At 45.9% G+C, this 20,671-nt stretch overlaps 1 protein-coding gene across 4 annotated transcripts in view; it reads right to left on the bottom strand.

The window, feature by feature from the left end:
* lrrc34 (leucine rich repeat containing 34) overlaps positions 1 to 20,671 on the bottom strand; it is a 187,769-nt gene that overhangs the window by 20,178 nt on the left and 146,920 nt on the right. For all 4 annotated transcript variants that reach the window (XM_068041610.1, XM_068041612.1, XM_068041611.1 and 1 more), the window contains 2 exons: positions 14,195 to 14,350; positions 2,184 to 2,310 (listed from right to left, as the gene is read on the bottom strand). In XM_068041610.1, the coding sequence (XP_067897711.1) occupies positions 2,184 to 2,310; positions 14,195 to 14,350 (283 nt within the window). The remainder of the gene's footprint in view (positions 1 to 2,183; positions 2,311 to 14,194; positions 14,351 to 20,671) is intronic.

Genomic DNA, 20,671 nt, shown 5'->3' with positions numbered 1-20,671 from the left:
CTGGAACTCATTGCCAACAAGGGTGGTAGATGCGGAGATAACCAATGTTTTCAAATGGAAATTGGATGGGCACTTGAGAGAAATAAATTTTCAGTGCTACAGGGATAAAGTGGGGGAATGGGACCTACTGAATTGCTCTATGGAGAACCAGCACGGTCTTGATGACCATGCCATAATGACACTATGAATATATAAATATTGGTCAGACTGGTGCCATTGTCTTTGGTTCTCACCATAACCTCTGTTCCCCAGCTACTGACACCATCCCTCTGCCTGGCTGAATCAGTCTGTTTACAACCTTGGTGTCTTATTTAACCCAGAGATGGGCTTTCTACCACATATCCGCACTGCCACTAAGACTGCTTATTTCCACCTCTGCAACATTGCTCGTCTGCGCTCCTGCCTCAGTTCTTCCTCTGCTGAAACCCTCAACCATGCCTTTGTTCGCTCAAAACTTGGCAATTCCAATGCACTGTTAGCTGCCCTCCCACATTCTGCCCTCCATAAACTTGAGGTCATCAAAAACTCTTCCTAATTCACACCAAATACTGTTCAAATCCCCCCTGTACTCACTGGTCATGGGCGAGATGGTGGCAAAGTGGTAATGTCACTGACATTAGTAATACAGAGGTCCAGGCTAATGCCCTGGGGACACAGGTTCAAATCCCATCATGGCAGCGGGTGGAATTTAAATTCAAATAATTAATTTAATGAATTTTGTAAAAATCTGGAATTGCAAGCTATTAATTGTCGTAAGAACCCATCTGGTTCACTAATGTCCTTTAGGGAAGGAAATCTGATGTCCTTACCTGGTCTGGCCTACATGTGACTCCAGACCCACAGCAATTTGGTAGACTTTTAATTGCCCTCTGAAATGGCCTAGTAAGTCATTCAGTTGTCAAGGGCAATTAGGGATGGGCAAAAATTGCTGGCCGTACCAGTGACACCCACATCCCATAAAAGAATAAAAAGAAACTGACCTGCACTGGCTCCCAATTAAACAATGCCTCAATTTTAAAATTCTCATCCTTGTTTTTAAATTCCTCCATGGCCTCGCCCCTCCCTATCTCTGTAATCTTCTCGAGCCCCACAACCCTCTCAGATCTGTGCTCCGCTAAGTCTGGCCTCTTGTGCATCCCTGACTTTACTCACTGCACTATTGGCAGCTGTGCCTTCAGTTGCCTGGGCCCTAAACTCTGGAATCCCCTCTCTAAACCTCTCTGTCTCTCAACCTCATTCCCTCCTTTAAGACACTCCTTAAAATCTACCTCTTTGATCAAGCTTTGACCATTTGCCCTAATATCTCTTTATGTGTCTCAGTGTCTATAATACCTCTGGAAGCACCTTGGGATGTTACATTGATATAGCGTCATTAATGTAATAAATATTGTAGTTGTTGTTTCAAGAATGCTGAAACCTTCATTTATCGCCTTGAAGATTATTTTCCAAATAAAACCAACCCAACCTGCTTAACGTTTCTTCCTAATCATTGTGTCTCAGTGTCCGCATTCCTTTCTGCCTTGCTGTCTGTGCGATCATGGCCCACTGAATCCTTAGCCTTCCCACTAATGTCTTATGTAAGCTAGATCCTTTCCATGAAATAGGAAGAAATTCAGGAATACCTGAACATGAAGAAGAATGAAAACTGGGATTGAAACTCAGAGTTCTCATCTATCTGCTGAACACTCCTACCTCTGCTTAATGAGCCAAAACAATTGGTGATTTTAAAAAAACTCTAGTTGCATTTAAAGTTTGGGAGAAGTTGGACCATATCCTTAATTCACTTATTGGGCATGATTTTAACCCATTCAAAACCCATTTATATGATAAAAATCGAGCCCAAACTCGAGTGAGGCCATTCAGGGGTGAAATCAGGAAGTATTTCTTTACACAAAAGGTAGTAGAAATCTGGAACTCTCTCCCCCAAAGAATTGCTGAGCTTGAGCTTCAATTGAAAATTTCAAAACTGAGATTGACAGACTTTCTTTGGACAAGAGTATAAAGATTATGAAATCGAGACAGGTAGATAGTGTTGAGATATAGATCGCCCATGATCTAATTGAATAGCGGAACAGACTTGAGGAGCTGAATAGCCTCCTCATGTATTCACTTCACTTAAACGAGTTGTGTTGAAGATCAATTATTCATTCAATTCCAAGAAGAAAGAATATATTTTCTCTTACTAAGCAGGCTGATTCATCAAAGTCATTGCCCCAGATGTAGACATTGGTTAGCGTTTTGTTGGATTTCAAGGCATTTGCAAGTGCCACGAGACCAATGCCAGTGACATTGTTCCTGGCCACAGACAATCTGGTGGAAAACAACATTTTTAAGTTAATTCCATAAATGGATTTCAAAAGTTTAAGTATGATTACTTCACAATTTTATTATTTAGAAACTATGATATTGACAGGGGAGTCGATGATGACAATACGATTTAATGTCATGAGGAGATGGTTAGATTCTCTCTTGTTTGAGATGGTCATTGCCTGGCACTTGTGTGGCATGTCTGCTATTTGCCACTTATCAGCCCAAGTCTGAATGTTGTCCAGGTCTTATATTTCTATCTGAAGAGGTGTGAATGGTGCTGAACACTGAAATCATCAGCGAACATCCCCACTTCTGACCTTATGATGGCGGGAAAGTCATTGATGAAGGAGTTGAAAATTTTACGGCCTAGGACACTTCACTGAGGAACTCCTGCAGTGATGTCCTGGAGCTCAGATGATTGACCTCCAACAACCACAACCATCTTCCTTTGCGCTAGATATGACTCCAGCCAGCGGAGGGTTTTCCCCCTGATTCCCATTGACTCCAGTTTTGCTCGGGCTCCTTGATGCCAGACTCGGTCAAATGCTGCCTTGATGTCAAAGGCAGTCACTCTCACCTCACTTCTAGGATTCAGCTTTTTTGCCCATGTTTGGACTAAGGCTGTAATGAGATTAGGAGCTGAGCGTTCCTGGCAGACTCCAAATTGAGCATCGATGAGCAGGCTGTTACTCAGTAAGTGCCGCTTGATATCACAGTCGACAACATCTTCCATCATTTTGCTGATGATGGAGAGTTGACTGATGGGGCGGTAATTGGTTGGATTGGATTTTCCTGCTTTTTGTGGACAGACATACCTGGGCAATTTCCACATTACCGGGTAGATGTCAGTGTTGTTGCTGTATGGGCACAATTTGGCGGGGGCACGGCTTGATCTGGAGCACAGGTCTTCAGCACTACAGGAGGATGTTGTCAGGACCTTTGCTTCATATCTCGTGATACCCTTATCCAACAAAAATCTACTGATCTCACTCTTGAAAATTTTAATCGGCCCCCAGCATCTTTATTTATTATTTTTTTTATTTAGAGATACAGCACTGAAAGAGGCCCTTCAGCCCACCGAGTCTGTGCTGACCAACAACCACCCATTTATACTAATCCTATATTAATCCCATATTCCCTACCACATCCCCACCTTCCCTCAATTCTCCTACCACCTACCTGCACTAGGGGCAATTTACAATGGCCAATTTACCTTTCAACCTTTGTGGTGGGAGGAAACCAGAACACCCGGCGAAAACCCACGCAGTCACAGGGAGAACTTGCAAACTCCGCACAGGCAGTACCCAGAATTGAACCTGGGTCCCCGGAGCTGTGAGGCTGCGGTGCTAACCACTGCACCGCCCTTTTTTAAAAAAATGTTGGTGCTTTGTTCAATCCTAAATTAAGTCTCCAACCCTTTTTGACCCACTTTTCATCCTCGTTCCCTTCAATTCACCAGTGGTGGTCAAGCCTTCAACTGTTTCAACCTTAACGTGTTAAACACCTGGATTTTTCTTCCCATTGAAACCAAAGAAAATCAGGCTAATTGTGAGTAACTCAGCAGCTAATCACTTTACACCCACTTTGTGCCCCCACTGAAATTGAATTTTATTCTGCTTATTTCTCTCTTCTGGACATTTTGCTTCACTTTTGTACATAGATTTTACACAGCACAGAAACAGGTCATCCAATCCATTATAGTGTTAGTGCTCCACATGAACCTCCTTCCACCATTCTTCATCTCACCCCAGCAACATATCCTTTGAATCTTTTAGAATTAGAATTAGAACATTACAGCGCAGTACAGGCCCTTTGGCCCTCGATGTTGCGCCGACCTGTGAAACCATCTGACCTAAACTATTCCATTTTCATCCATATGTCTATCCAATGACCACTTAAATGCCCTTAAAGTTGGCGAGTCTACTACTGTTGCAGGCAGGGCGTTCCACGCCCCTACTACTCTCTGAGTAAAAAAACTACCTCTAACATCTGTCCTATATCTATCACCCCTCAACTTGAAGCTATGTCCCCTCGTGTTTGCCATCACCATCCGAGGAAAAAGACTCTCACTATCCACCCTATCTAACCCTCTGATTATCTTATATGTCTCTATTAAGTCACCTCTCCTCCTCCTTCTCTCCAACGAAAACAACCTCAAGTCCCTCAGCCTTTCCTCGTAAGACTTTCCGTCCATACCAGGCAACATCCTAGTAAATCTCCTCTGCACCCTTTCCATAGCTTCCACATCCTTCCTATAATGCGGTGACCAGAACTGCACGCAATACTCCAGGTGCGGTCTCACCAGAGTTTTGTACAGCTGCAGCATGACCTTGTGGCTCCGAAACTCGACCCCCCTACTAATAAAAGCTAACACACCATATGCCTTCTTAACAGCCCTATTAACCTGGGTAGCAACCTTCAGGGATTTATGCACCTGGACACCAAGATCTCTCTGTTCATCTACACTACCAAGAATCTTCCCATTAGCCCAGTACTCTGCATTCCTGTTACTCCTTCCAAAGTGAATCACCTCACACTTTTCCGCATTAAACTCCATTTGCCATCTCCCAGCCCAGCTCGGCAGCCTATCTATGTCCCTCTGTACCCTACAACATCCTTCGGCACTATCCACAACTCCACCGACCTTAGTGTCATCCGCAAATTTACTAACCCACCCTTCTACACCCTCTTCCAGGTCATTTATAAAAATGACAAACAGCAGTGGCCCCAAAACAGATCCTTGCGGTACACCACTAGTACCTAAACTCCAGGATGAACATTTGCCATCAACCACCACCCTCTGTCTTCTTTCAGCTAGCCAATTTCTGATCCAAAGCTCTAAATCACCTTCAACCCCATACTTCCGTATTTTCTGCAATAGCCTACCGTGGGGAACCTTATCAAACGCCTTACTGAAATCCATATACACCACATCCACTGCTTTACCCTCATCCACCTGTTTGGTCACCTTCTCGAAAAACTCAATAAGGTTTGTGAGGCACGACCTACCCGTCACAAAACCGTGCTGACTATCGCTAATGAACTTATTCTTTTCAAGATGATTATAAATCCTGTCTCTTATAACCTTTTCCAACATTTTACCCACAACCGAAGTAAGGCTCACAGGTCTATAATTACCAGGGCTGTCTCTACTCCCCTTCTTGAACAAGGGGACAACATTTGCTATCCTCCAGTCTTCCGGCACTATTCCTGTTGACAATGACGACATAAAGATCAAGGACAAAGGCTCTGCAATCTCCACCCTAGCTTCCCAGAGAATCCTAGGATAAATCCCATCTGGTCCAGGGGACTTATCTATTTTCACACTTTCCAAAATTGATAACACCTCCTCCTTGTGAACCTCAATCCCATCTAGCCTAGTAGCCTGAATCTCAGTATTCTCCTCGACAACATTTTCTTTCTCTACTGTAAATACTGACGCAAAATATTCATTTAACACTTCCCCTACCTCCTCTGATTCCACACACAACTTCCCACTACTATCCTTGATTGGCCCTAATCTAACTCTAGTCATTCTTTTATTCCTGATATACCTATAGAAAGCCTTAGGGTTTTCCCTGATCCTATCCGCCAATGACTTCTCGTGTCCTCTCCTTGCTCTTCTTAGCTCTCCCTTTAGTTCCTTCCTGGCTAGCTTGTAACTCTCAAGCGCCCTAACTGAGCCTTCACATCTCATCCTAACAAAAGCCTTCTTCTTCCTCTTGACAAGCGCTTCAACTTCTTTAGTAAACCACGGCTCCCTCACTCGACAACTTCCTCCCTGCCTGACATGTACATACTTATCAAGGACACACAGTAGCTGCTCCTTGAATAAGCTCCACATTTCGATTGTTCCCATCCCCTGCAGTTTCCTTCCCCATCCTAAATCTTGCCTAATCGCATCATAATTTCCTTTCCCCCAGCTATAATTTTTGCCCTGTGGTATATACCTGTCCCTGCCCATCGCTAAGGTAAACCTAACCGAATTGTGATCACTATCACCAAAGTGCTCACCTACATCTAAATCTAACACCTGGCCGGGTTCATTACCCAGTACCAAATCCAATGTGGCATCGCCCCTGGTTGGCCTGTCTACATACTGTGTCAGAAAACCCTCCTGCACACACTGGACAAAAACTGACCCATCTAAAGTACTCGAACTATAGTATTTCCAGTCGATATTTGGAAAGTTAAAGTCCCCCATAACAACTACCCTGTTACTCTCGCCCCTGTCGAGAATCATCTTCGCTATCCTTTCCTCTACATCTCTGGAACTATTTGGAGGTCTATAAAAGACTCCCAACAGGGTGACCTCACCTCTCCTGTTTCTAACCTCGGCCCATACTACCTCAGTAGACGAGTCCTCAGACGTCCTTTCTGTCGCTGTAATACTTTCCTTGATTAACAATGCCACACCCCCCCCTCTTTTACCATCTTCTCTGTTCTTACTGAAACATCTAAATCCCGGAACCTGCAATATCCATTCCTGGCCCTGCTCTACCCATGTCTCCGAAATGGCCACTACATCGAGATCCCAGGTACCAACCCATGCTGCAAGCTCACCCACCTTATTCCGGATGCTCCTGGCGTTGAAGTAGACACACTTTAAACCAGGTTCTTGCTTGCCAGTGCCCTCTTGCGTCCTTGTAACCTTATCCCTGACCTCACTACTCTCAACATCCTGTACACTGGCACTATATTTTAGGTTTCCATTCCCCTGCTGAATTAGTTTAAACCCCCCCGAAGAGCACTAGCAAATCTCCCCCCCAGGATATTGGTACCCCTCTGGTTCAGGTGAAGACCATCCTGTTTGTAGAGGTCCCACCTCCCCCAGAAAGAGCCCCAATTATCCAGGAAACCAAAACCCTCCCTCCTGCACCATCCCTGCAGCCACGTGTTCAACTCCTCTCTCTCCCTATTCCTTGCTTTGCTATCACGTGGCACGGGCAACAACCCAGAGATAACAACTCTGTTTGTTCTCGCTCTAAGCTTCCACCCTAGCTCCCTGAATTTCTGTCTTAAATCCCCATCTCTCTTCCTACCTATGTCGTTGGTGCCTATGTGGACCACGACTTGGGGCTGCTCCCCCTCCCCCTTAAGGATCCCAAAAACACGATCCGAGACATCACGAACCCTGGCACCTTGGAGGCAACATACCAACCGTGAGTCTCTCTCGTTCCCACAGAACCTCCTATCTGTTCCCCTAAATATGGAGTCCCCAATGACTAATGCTCTGCTCCTCTTCCCCCTTCCCTTCTGAGCAACAGGGACAGACTCTGTGCCAGAGACCTGTACCCCATTGCTTACCCCTGGTAAGTCGTCCCCCGCAACAGTATCCAAAACGGTATACCTGTTGTTGAGGGAAACGGCCTCTCTCTCGTGTTTATCTAGCTTCACTTCAACCACTTCCTATTCCACATTCTCACCAGAATCTGGGTAAAGAGGTTTTTCCTGACTTTTCTGTGGATTTATTAATGACTTTCTTATATTTATGGCCCCTAGTTCTGGTCTCACCCACAAGTGGGGAGTGTAAACACTGGATGCCCATAATTTGTGGCGTATAAACATTGTGCCTGTGATTCTCTCCCAGAGCTGTCTCCAGCCTGACTGTAAAGACAAGTTCAAGTTACACATTCCAGGGTGTCATGTTTTCTGTGGAGTGAACGCACAAGTCTTCAGGGAAGCAGAGTTAACATTTCAGGTCTGTTTTGCTTTTATTAAAGACCTCAGAGGTATCGTTGTATGAAGTTTGAACTTGTCGCACGTGCTCCAGATGAACCAGTGAAATAAACACCAACAATGCAGGACAGGCATAGAAACAGTAGGAGGCACTAGAGTCCCTTGAGCCATTTCAGTTATTCTATTAAATGAAGTAAATGATTTTTTTAACTGAAATAATTGTTAAAATGAGCACTTAAAAAGAAAATTAAATTACAAGCAATTTAACATTTATCCTCCTCGTTGTCCGTGCTGTGTTAAAGGACCGGCACGGAGAGCGAGAGCACAGCGACTGGCAAAGAGGATGCAGGAACGGCTGGAGACAGAGAGCACAGACAGACCAGGGGGAGGATAAAGGAGCAGCCGAAGAGTGAGAGCACAGCAACTGGCGTAGAGGATGAAGGAATGGCCGGAGAGCGAGAGCACAGACAGACTTGGGGGAGGATAAAGGAGCAGCCGGAGAGCGAGAGCACAGACAGACTGGGATGAGGATGACGGAGCGGCCGGAGAGCGAGAGCACAGCGAGTCTGGGAGGTGGGAGAACGGAGTGCCCAGAGATCAAGAGCATGAGCAGACCAGCATGAGGATAAAAGGAGCAACCAGACAGCGAGACCACAGACAGACCAGGAGGAGGATAAAGGAGTAACCGGAGAGCGAGAGCACAGTGAGACCAGAGTCGGGGGGAGAATAAAGGTGCAGCCGGAGAGTGAGAGCAAAGACAGACTTCTTTGGCCTCCTTATCTCGAGAGACAATGGGTAAGCGCCTGGAGGTGGTCAGTGGTTTGTGATGCAGCGTCTGGAGTGGCTATAAAGGCCAATTCTAGAGTGACAGACTCTTCCACAGGCACTGCAGATAAAATTGGTTGTCGGGGCTGTTACACAGTTGGCTCTCTCCTTGCGCTTCTGTCTTTTTTCCTGCCAACTGCTAAGTCTCTTCGACTCGCCACACTTTAGCCCCGCCTTTATGGCTGTCCGCCAGCTCTGGCGAATGCTGGCAACTGACTCCCACGACTTGTGATCAATGTCACAGGACTTCATGTCACATTTGCAGACGTCTTTAAAGCGGAGACATGGACGGCCGATGGGTCTGATACCAGTGGCGAGCTCGCTGTACAATGTGTCCTTGGGATCCTGCCATCTTCCATGCGGCTCACATGGCCAAGCCATCTCAAGCGCCGTTGGCTATGTAGGGTATACATGATGGTGATGTTGGCCGCCTCGAGGACTTCTGTGTTGGACTGTGTCCAACACAGACAGACTGGGGGAAGAATAAAGGAGCTCGGGGGAGGGTACAGAGTGGACTCACCACGTTTTAAATGTCATGCTAGGCCCCCACCTGCCAAGAACGAGGCATATCAATTTTGTCATGAACACTGATTTCTAACTGTTGGAGCGAAGAAATGACTTGTTAAACAGATCAGCCGTGGCTGGAAGGAAACATTTACATACTAACAGTCATCGAAGGTGAGGAAGCGCATTCCAGGGCCTGCTAAGGAGGATACAATCCACAAGGGCCAGGACTGGTTAGACCAGCTGGTTCCATGACTACCTGGCTGTTCCAGGGTTTTCTTTTGAACTGGCCACAGAGAGTTGGAAGTCAGAGTGACTGTTTGCTCCTGGACTGAGATCTCTCTCCCATCTGTTCTCATCTCTTTCTCACAAGCCTCTGAATTCACTGAAGAAACATGAACCCCAAGAGAGAAAGGTCTCCAACTGCGAACAAGGTTTAAGAAAAATACTGGGCCCCGATGAAAAGCAAGATCTACCTGCAATCAAGGACTCTACAGTGAGCTTGAAGAACTGTAACAACAACTCTTTAGATATTAGCTCAAACCTTTCCACTTTATTTCCTCCGTTCTGTTCTGTCTTTGTATGCATGTGTATATCGTGTATGCATGCTATTGTGGGACGTCGTGTATCTGTAGGCGTCAACCAAATTAGAGTTTAAATTTAATAAATTTCTACTTTTCTTCTTTAAACCTAAGAAAGATTGTTTGTGCTGGTTTATTTGCCTTATAATTGGAAAGCGGTGAACAAGGATTCACCAAGGGGAAGCTAGAAACATGGTGTGTTTAAAATTAAACCCTGTCAGAGTATGACCAAGTGAAGGTTGAGAGCGAACCCTAGACCTCTTTCTCGCCTGGTCGTAATATAAAAAAAAGTCAAAGTGTGACATTACAGGAGAGCAGTTAAGTGATTTTTTGGCGAGTATTTCTCTAAACTAGGACATTCTTTCAAATTAGGAGCCGGGAAATTAATAACCTCAATCAGGGTGAATATAACAGTGAGTGAATTAATTAATATTAGCACAAAGCAGGTCTAGAAGCATTAATTAAAATTAATAGTTTAAACAACGTACCAACTAGATTCTAAAACAGGGAATAGAGTTCTTTTAAGATCATGGATAAACAGCTGCGACCTGTTGCTCGCAATTCCTGCGCCATGTGGGAACTTCAGAACGCTTCATGTGTTTTGGGTGACCACTTGTGCAGGAAGTGTCTCTATTTGCTTCAGCTCGAGCTCAGGAGTTCCGAGCTTGAGAGGCAGCTGGAGTCACTGTGGAGCATCTGGGAAAATAAGATTTTCCTGGATCATACATTCCAGGAGGTGGGAGTTCAGGATAGTAGATGGGTGGCCAGCTGGATGAATAGAAAGAGGCAGAAGGTGCAGGAGTTTTCGGGGTGTGTGTCACTCTGGAGACTGCTGGGAGTGATGACACCCTGAAGAAGTGCAGTCTGGACCATGGCACCAATGGGCAATGGACTGTACAGAAGAGAACAGCAAAGTGCAGAAATGCTGTTGTTATAGGAGATTCCATAGTCGGGGGATAGACAGGTATTTCTGTAACCGTCATCATGAGTCCTGTATGGTGCGTTGTCTCCCTGGTGCCAGGGTAAAGGACATCATGGAGAGGGTGCAGAATATTCTGTATGGGGAAGGGAGTGAGCCAGAAGTTGTGGTACACATCGGTACCAATGACACAGCAAGGGCAGGTATTGAGATCCTATGGTCAGATTTTAAGGAGCTGGGGAGGAAGTTAATGAGTAGAACCTTGAAGGTAGCAATCTCTGGATTACTCCAAGTGCCATGCGCTAGTGAGAGTAGAAATATCAAGATAGGGAGGATCAATGTGTGACTTGAAACATAGTGCAGGAGGGAGGGCTTCAGATTCTTGGGGCATTGGGACCAGTTCTGGGGCAGGAGGCACCTCCTCAAAAGGGACCAGTTATACCTCAACAGGACTGGGACCAATGTCCTCATGGGGAGGTTTGCTAGTGTGGTTGGGGATGGTTTAAACTAAATTGGCAGGGGAGTGGGCACCAGAATATAGAAGTAGAAAAGAGGAATAAGGTGCATAATGTGAGAGTGTTGGATTGTACTCGAGCAGGGAGTAGTACTATATTAGATAGGAGCAGAGTAAGAAAGACTGACACAGGTTTATGATGTATATCTGTAAATGCACAAAGTGTGGTGAATAAGGTTGGTGAGCTACAAGCACAAATAGCTGTGTGGCAATATGATGTAATAGATTCATAGAGAAATACAGCACTGAAACAGGCCCTTTGGCCCACAGAGTCTGTGCCAACCATCAACCACTCATTTATACTAATCCTACATTAATCCCATATCCCTTCTCACATCCCCACAATTCCCCTACCACCTACCTACACTAGGGACAGTTTACAATGGCCAATTTACCTATCAATCTGAAAGTCTTTGGCTGTGAGAGGAAACCAGAGCACCCGGCAGAAAGCCACACAGTCCCAGGGAGAACTTGCAAACTCCACACAGGCAGAACTGAACCTAGGTTGCTGGAGCTGTGAGGCTGCGGTGGAAACATAGCTTAAAAATGGTGAACACTGGGCACTTAATATTCAAGGATTCAAAGTGTTCAGAAAAAATAGGAAAGGTAAAAGGGAGGTGGGATGGCAGTACCGATTAGAGAAGACATTGTTGTGTTGGAAAGAGCAAATGTCCTAGAGGGGGCAAAGACAGAATCCATTTGTTAGAGTTGAGAAGCAAAAAGGGGATGATCACACTACCGGGGGTATTCAATAAGCCTCCAAATAGTGAGAGAGAGATAGAGGAGCAAATCTGCAGGGAAATCACAGAGATGTGCAAGATCTATAGAGTGGTGATATTGGGGGACTTTAACATTATCCCAAGTGATATTTGGGTAATTCGAGTAAAAAGTAAGGAGGGGAGGAAGACTGAGGGGGAGGAATTTCTGGATTGTATTCAGGAGGAGTTCATCGATCAGTGTGTTCTCAGTCAAACTAGGAAGGAGGTATTGCTGGATCTGGTGCTGGGGAATGAGGTGGGACAAGTGGACCAAGTGTCTGTGGGGGAACACTTGGGTAAGAGTGACCATCGTATCATAAGGTTTAGACTCGTAATGGAGAAGAACACGGAACAATCTAAAGTAACATTTTTTAATTGGAAGAGGGCTAATTTCAGTGGGATGAGAGAGGATCTAGCCAGGACAAAATGGAACCAAAGACTGACAGGAAAAACTGTAAAAGGAGCAATGGGCAATCTTTAAGGAGGAGATGTTTCAGGAAAGGCTAGGTACATTCCAACAAGGGCGAAAGGTAGACGAACCAGAGCCAGGGCTCCTTGGATGGTGAGGGAGATAGAGAATGTGATGAAACATAAAAAGAGGGAGTATGATGCATGTCAGGAGAATTTTTCAAGTGTGAATCAGGTCAAATGCAATTAGTTGAGAGGGGAGTGAAGAGGAAAATAAAACTGGCAAAGAGAGAGTATGAGAATGGAATGGCAGCTAACATAAAGGGGAATTCTAAAATCTTCAAACAGCGTGTAAATAGTAAGCAGATAGTAAAAGGCAGGGTGGATCTACTGGGGACAAAGAGGGTGATATATGCTTAGAGGCATAGGACAAGGCTAATATACTTAATGAGTGCTTTGTATCGGTATTTACTAAGGAAGAGGATTCTGACAAAACATAACATAAGAAATAGGAGCAGGAGGAGGCCATTCAGCCCTTTGAGCCTGCTCTTCCATTCATCGAGATCATGGCTGATGTCAATAGAAGTGGGGATGGTAGAGGTAATGGATGGGGTGAAAATTGAAAGGCAGGATGTACTGGAAAGGCTGGCTATGCATACAATGGTTTAGTCACCTGGTCCAGATGGTTTGCATCCCAGGTTGTTGAACAAAGTGGGGGTGAAGATAATGGAAAGGCTTACCATAGAACCACAGAAAGGTCACGGCACAGGAAGAGGCCATTCAACCCATCGTGTCTGTGCCGGATGAAAAAGCTAGCCGCCCATTCTAATCCCACCTTCCAGCACCTGGTCCATATCCTTGCCGGTTACAGCACTTCAGGTGCAGGTCCAGGTACCTTTTAAATGAGTTGAGGGTTTCTGCCTCCACCACCGATCCAGGCAGCGAATTCCACAATCTTCCAGTCTTCCCTGGATACAGGGGAAGTGCCACAGGATTGGACAATGGGAAATGTGACACCCTTATTCAAGAAAGAGTCTAAGGACAGTCCTAGTAACTACAGGCCATTTAGTTTAACATCAGTGGTAGGTAAGGTTTTAGAAACAATAATCAGGGAAAAAATCAACAGGTGCTTGGAGAGATTTGAGTTAATTATGGAGAGCCAGCATGGATTTGGAAAAGGCAGACTATGCTTGATTAATCTAATAGACTTTTTTGATGAACTAACTGAGAAGGTTGATAAAGGAAATGCAATGGATGTTGTCTACTTAGATTTTAAGAAAGCATTTGATAAAGTACCACATAAATGGCTGGTTAACAAAATTGAGGCTCATGGAATAGGAGGGTCAGTGTCCAATTGGATAAAAAAAAAGACTTGAGGACAGAAAACAGCAAGACGTGATAAATGGTTATTTTTCAGTTTGGAGAATGGTAGACAGTAGTGTTCCCCAAGAACTGAATGAAAGGTCACTGACCTGAAATGTTAACTCTGCTTCTCTCTCCACAGATGCTGCCAGACCTGCTGAGTATTTCCAGCACTTTCTATATTTATTTTGCATTCTAATGTCCTGTGGGGAAGAATTATTTTACTCAAGTTGTGAATGTTGACATTTTTAATTGAAAAGTGCCTTGGTCCTGGATTGACCTGTTTATAACACTAGATTTTGAATAGATTAGATTAGAGTGCTGATTAACTCACGCTAAGAGCTGGTCATTCATGTAGCGAAGGGCCTCACTAATGTAAACCAGTCCATCATCCTCAATTCGGTTTGCGGCCAAATCCAGAATCTTCAGGGGAGTGTTGTGTTTCAGCAGCTCGGCCAAAGACTTTGCTCCATCAGAGGATATCTGGTTACTGTCATAACAAATTTAACAAATTAAATTATCTCTCTCTGCTACACATTGAAAACAATATACAGAATATTCTTTCATATTCAGCCCAAAATCTGCTGGGTAACACATGTCAATTGCCCATACTGAACCCCCATAGTGATATGTTTTAAGGAGTGCCCTAAAGGAGGAGCAAGCAGGAGAAGTGGAGAGGTTTAGGGAGGGAATTCCAGAGCTTAGGGCTCAGGCAGCTGAAGGCACGGCCGCCAATGGTGGAGCGATTAAAATAGAAGATATTTAAGAGGCCAGGACTGGAGCAGCACCGATATCTCAGAGGGTTGTGGAGCTGGATGAGGTGACAAGATAGGGAGGGGTGAGAGCATAGAGGGATTTGAACATAAGCATGAGATTTTCAAGGTATTGCCAGACTGGGAAGCAATGTTGGTCAGCGACAACAGGGAGTGATGGGCACTTGGTGAGAGTTAGGGTGCAGGCAGAAGGATTTTGGATGAGCTCAACTTTAGGAGGGTGAAAGGTGGGAGTCCAGCCAGGAGAGCATTGGAACACTCAAGTCTAGAGATAACAAAAGCATGGATGACAGTTTCAGCAGCAGATGAGCTGAGGTGGAAGAGAGACGGGGAAATGTTACAGAGGTGGAAGTAGGTCATCTTGGTGCTGCAAAGGACATAGGGTGAGAAGCTCAACTCAAGGACAGAATCCACTTGATTAGAAACAATAGAGGTACCATTACAATGCTGGGTGTATTCTATAGGCCACTGACTAGTGGAGGAAAAAATTTGTAGGAAAATTACAGGGAGGTGCAAAAAATGTAGAGTAGTTATAATGGGGGATAACTTTTTTTTATTCTTTCATGGGATGTAGGCATCATTGGCAAGGCCAGCATTTGTTGTCCATCCCTAATTGCCCTTGAGAAGATGGTGGTGAGCTGCCTACTTGAAGACCTGCAGTCCATCTGGTGTAGGTACACCCACAGTGCTGTTAAGGACGGAGCTCCAGGATCTTGACCCAGCGACAGTGAAGGAACAGCAATATAGTTCTAAGTCAGGATGGTGTGTGTGACTTGGAGGGAAACTTGCAGGTGGTGGTGTTCCCAGGCATCTGCTGCCCTTGTCCTTCTAGATGGTAGAAATCGCGGGTTTGGAAGGTGCTGTCGAAGGATCCTTGGTGAGTTACTGCAGTGCATCTTGTAGCTGCCACTGTGCATGAATGTTTAAGGTGGAGGATGGGGTGCCGATCAAGCGGGCTGCTTTGTCCTGGATGGTGTCGAGCTTCTTGAGTGTTGTTGGAGCTGCACCCATCCAGGCAAGTGGAGAGTATTCCATCACACTCCTGACTTGTGCCTTGTAGATGGTGGACAGGCTTTGGAGAGTCAGGAGGTGAGTTACTTGCCTCAGAATTCCCAGGCCACGATCTTGTGGAGGCGGTGGGGCTCCCTGCACCTCGCCTCAACCTTTCCGCAACTCCCCCGCCCCCGCGATCCTCCGTTGTTCCGGAGGTGAAGTTTCCACTGCTGGGACCTCTGTCCCTTTAAAGATGGGGATCTGGCCTCCAAGAGCTGCCAGCCAATCACAGGATTGGCAACTCAGCAGTATCGGCAGCACCACCGGGAGCGGAGGCCACTGTTGGTACTGCAGAGGCCTTAGACCTAGGCCCACACTGGAACCCTAGACCTCAGGGAAGAGAGGTGGGGTTGCCGGGGCCAGGCCGGAAGGTAAAGTCCTGCTCAGGTCTGCCAATGAGAGCCGACAGGGCCCCGTACAAGCCCAAGCCCGACCCGGCCTGAGTCCTTCCATTTTTTCCCACACCTGATCCAATCCGACCTGACAATCAGTTAATCTACCTTCCATTTTTCACTTTGTTCCTTACCTGCACAAACTTAAAATAACTGTAACAAAACCACCTTTAAAGTCCAGAAAGTAAATTAACATTAGAGTCACTTACCTGAGGTGATGACAGAGCATGTCCGATCCAGCCCGACCCGACCTGAGCCCAAATGCCGGATCCGGAAGTGCGACTGAACCCGATTCAAACCCAACACATGTCGTCGGGTCCCGTCAGGACGGGTCAGGTAGCAGGCCTTTACTGGAAGGTCCCAGTGAGGTGGGTGGGTGTGAAATCTAGGGGAAGGGTGGTCCATGGAGGTGGAGGATATGCGGCTGGGTTTCCAGGGGCCATAGATTTCCCACAGAGGAGGAACCCTCCCCAAGCCCAGCAGGAGTGCACATCATTTTACAAGGCACCCTCCCCGCGTGGTGGAGGAACCACCCCACCCTCACTGCTGTTACATCCTATTGGCAGGGGGGGGGGAGGGGGAGGAGGCATTTCAGGGCCTCAATTGTCATTTGCTGATCCTGCCCCCAGCAAAACCATTTGGCTACGGGGCAGTAACGGGCCCGCCACACACCGCCACCCATCGTCATTCTATGGAACTGGTCCCCCCCCACCACTTCCGACCCCACCTCAGGGCATATATAAAATCCAGCACCCAGTCTCTGACCTGTTCTTGTCGCCACAGTATTTATGTGGCTGGTCCAGTTCAGTTCCTGGTCAATGGTAACCCCCAAGATGTTGATCGTGGGGGATTCAGCGATCATAATGCCATTGAGTGTCAAGGGAAGATGGTGAGATTCTCCCTTGTTGGAGATGGTCATTGCCTGGCACTTGTGTGGATTTACGAAAGGGAAATCATGCTTGACAAATCTACTAGAATTCTTCGAGGATGTAACTAGTAGAGTTGATGAGGGGGAGCCAGTGGATGTGGTTTATTTGGACTTTCAGAAGGCTTTTGACAAAGTCCCACAGAAGAGATTAGCGTGTAAAATTAAACCACATGGGATTGGGGGTGGTGTATTGCGATGGATAGAAAATTGGTTGGCAGGCAGGAAACAAAGAGCAGGGATAAATGGGACTTTTTCCGAATGGCAGGCGGTGACCAGTGGGGTACCGCAGGGATCGGTGCTAGGACCCCAGCTATTCACAATATATATTAATGATTTAAATGAGGGAACTAAATGTAATGTCTCCAAATTTGCAAATGACACAAAACTGGGTGGGAGGGTGACTTGTGAAGAGGATGCAGAGAGGCTTCAGGGTGATTTGGACAAGTTGAGTGAGTGGGCTAATGCATGGCAGATGCAGTATAATGTGGATAAATGTGAGGTTATCCACTTTGGTAGCAAAAACAGTAAAGCAGATTATTATCTGAACGGCTATAAACTGAGAGAGGAGAATATGCAGCATGACCTGGGTGTTCTCGTACACCAGTCGCTGAAGGTAAGCATGCAGGTGCAACAGGCAGTAAAAAAGCAAATGGTGTGTTGGCCTTCACAGTGAGAGGATTCGAGTACAGGAGCAGAGATGTCTTGCTGCAATTATACAGGGCCTTGGTGAGGCCACACCTAGAATATTGTGTGCAGTTTTGGTCTCCTTATCTGAGGAATGATGTTTTTGCTATAGAGGGAGTGCAGCGAAGGTTCACCAGACTGATTCCTGGGATGGTGGGACTGACGTATGAGGGGAGATTGAGTCGGTTAGGATTATATTCGCTGGAGTTCAGAAGAGTGAGGGGGGATCTCATAGAAACCTATAAAATTCTAACAGCACTTGACAGGGTAGATGCAGGAAGGATGTTCCCAATGGTGGGGGAGTCCAGAACCAGGGGTCATAGTCTAAGGATACGGGGTAAACCATTCAGGACTGAGATGAGGAGAAATTTCTTCACAGAGAGAGTGGTGAACCTGTGGAATTCACTACCACAGAAAGCAGTTGAGGCCAAAACATTGTATGTTTTCAAGAAGGAGTTAGATATAGCTCTTGGGTCCAAAGGGATCAAAGGGTCTGGGGCGAAAGCGGGAACAGGTTACTGAGTTGGATGATCAGCCACTATCATAATGAATGGTGGAGCAGGCTCGAAGGGCCGAATGGCCTACTCCTGCTCCTATTTTCTATGTTTCTACATGTGGAGCGACTGTTACTTGCTACTTATCAGCCCAAGCCTGGGTATTGTCCAGGTCTTGCTGCATTTCTACACGGACTGCTTCAGTATCTGAAGAGTCGTGAATGTGCAATCATCAGCGAACATCCCCACTTCTGACCTTATGATGGAGGGAAGGCCCTTGATGAAGCAGCTGAAGATGGTTGGGCCTTGGACACTACCCTGAGGAACTCCTGCAGTGATGTCCTGGAGGTCAGATGATTGACCTCCAACTACCACAACCATCTTCCTTTGCGCTAGGTTTGACTCCAGCCAGCAGAGAGTTTTCCCCTTGATTCCCATTGACTTCAGTTTTGCTAGGGCTCCTTGATGCCATACTCGGTCAAATGCTGCCTTGATGTCAAGGGCAGTCACTCTCACCTCACCTCGAGTTCAGCTCTTTTATCCATGTTTGAACCAAGGCTGTAATGAATTCAGGAGCTGAGTGGCCCTGGCGAAACCCAAACTGAGCGTCACTGAGCAGGTTATTGCTGTGTAAGTGCCGCTTGATGGCACTGTTGATGACACCTTCCATCACTTTACTGATGATTGAGAGTATGCTTGGAAGCAAAGGGCAAGGCTAGAATACTTAATGAGTACTTTGTTTCAGTGTTTACTAAGGAAGAGAAAGCTGACAAAATCGGAGAGAGTAGAGGCAATGGATAGGATAAAAATTGAGATGAGGGGGAGGTACTAACAAGGCTGGCTATGCTTAGGTCACCTGGTCCGGATGGCTTACATCCCAGGTTGCTAAAGGAAGTGGGGTTGGAGATAGTGGAAGGATTTGGCATAATCTTCCAATCTTCCCTGGATACGGGTGGAGGTGCCAGAGGATTGGAGAGTGGCAAATGTGACATCCTTATTCAAGAAAGGGTGTAAGGACAGCCCTAGCAACTACAGGGCAGTTAGTTTAACATCAGTGGTAGGTAAGGTTTTAGAAACAATAATCAGAGAAAAAAAAATCAACACGCACTTGGAGAGGTTTGAGTTAATTAAGGATAGGTAGCATGGATTTGTAAAAGGCAGATGATGCTTGACTAATCTAATTGAATTTTTTGATAAAGTAACAGAGAAGGTTGATGAAGGGAATGCGGTGGGTGTTGTAAGTGTGTGTCGTGATAAATGGTTGTTATTCAGACTGAAGGATGGTAGATCCCAAGGTTCAGTGCTGGGACCATTGCTTTGTTTGCTATGTATAAATGACTTAGATCTTGGAATTCAAGGTACAAATTCAAAATTTGCCAGTGACACCAAAGGTCAAGGAGTGGGAAATGGTGAGGATGATACGAACCACCTGCAACAGGACATAGATAGGCTCACGGAGTGCGCTGACAAGTGACAGATGGAATTGAAAACAGAGAAGTGTGAGGTGATACATTTTGGCAGAAGGGATGGGATGAGGCAATATAGAGTTAATGGTACAGTTCTAAAGAGTGTGCAGGAACAGAGGGATCAGGGGGTGCATGTGCATTGATCTTTGAAAGTGGCAGGACATATTGAGAGAGTGGTTAGTAAAGCATACGGGATCTAGAAATAGAGGCATAGGGTACAAAGCAGGAACGTTATGCTGAACATTTATAAAGCTCTGGTTAGGCTCCAACTAGAGTATTGCATCCAGTTCTGGTCATCACACTTTAGGAAGGATGTGAGGGTCCTTGAGAGGGTACAGAGGAGATTTTAGCTACAAGGTTAGGTTGGAAAAGCTGAGGTTGTTCTCCTTTGAGCAAAAGAGATAGAGGGGAGATTTGACAGAGGTGTACAAGATGACGACAGGTGTAGATAAGTTAGACAAGGAAAAACTTCCCTTTAACTGATGGTACAAGGTCTAGGGACAGAGACTGAAAGTTTTGGGCAAGTGATGCAGGGAGTGGGGAATGTGAGGGAGAATTTTTTTGCACAGCGGGTGGTATTGACCTGGAACTCACTGCCCACAAGGGTGGTGACAGCGGAGAGGCTACAGGGATCGAGCAAGGGAGTGGGACTGACTGGATTGCTCCGCTGAGAGCCAGCACTGACTCAATGGGCCGAATGGCCTCCTTCTATGCCATAAATGACTCTAGGAGCACAGTGACCTGGGGGTATTTATGTACAAATCATTGTGGGCAGCAGGGCATTTTGATAAAGCAGTTAATAAGGCATATGGGATCCTAGGCTTTACAAATCGAGACATAGATTACGAAAACAAGAAGGTTACGGTGAACTTTCAGAAACTGGGTTTGGTCTCAACTGCAGTACTGTGTTTAATTCTGGGCAGCAAACTTTAGGGAGTTGTGAAGGCAGTAGAGAGGATGGAGTCAAGATTTACAAGAATGATTCCAGGGATGAAAGACTTCAGTTTCGAGGATAGATTAG

Source organism: Heterodontus francisci, chromosome 11, assembly GCF_036365525.1.
Source record: "Heterodontus francisci isolate sHetFra1 chromosome 11, sHetFra1.hap1, whole genome shotgun sequence".
NCBI classification, from domain to species: Eukaryota; Metazoa; Chordata; class Chondrichthyes; order Heterodontiformes; family Heterodontidae; genus Heterodontus; species Heterodontus francisci.
This window is presented reverse-complemented; position numbering and strand designations above follow the sequence as displayed.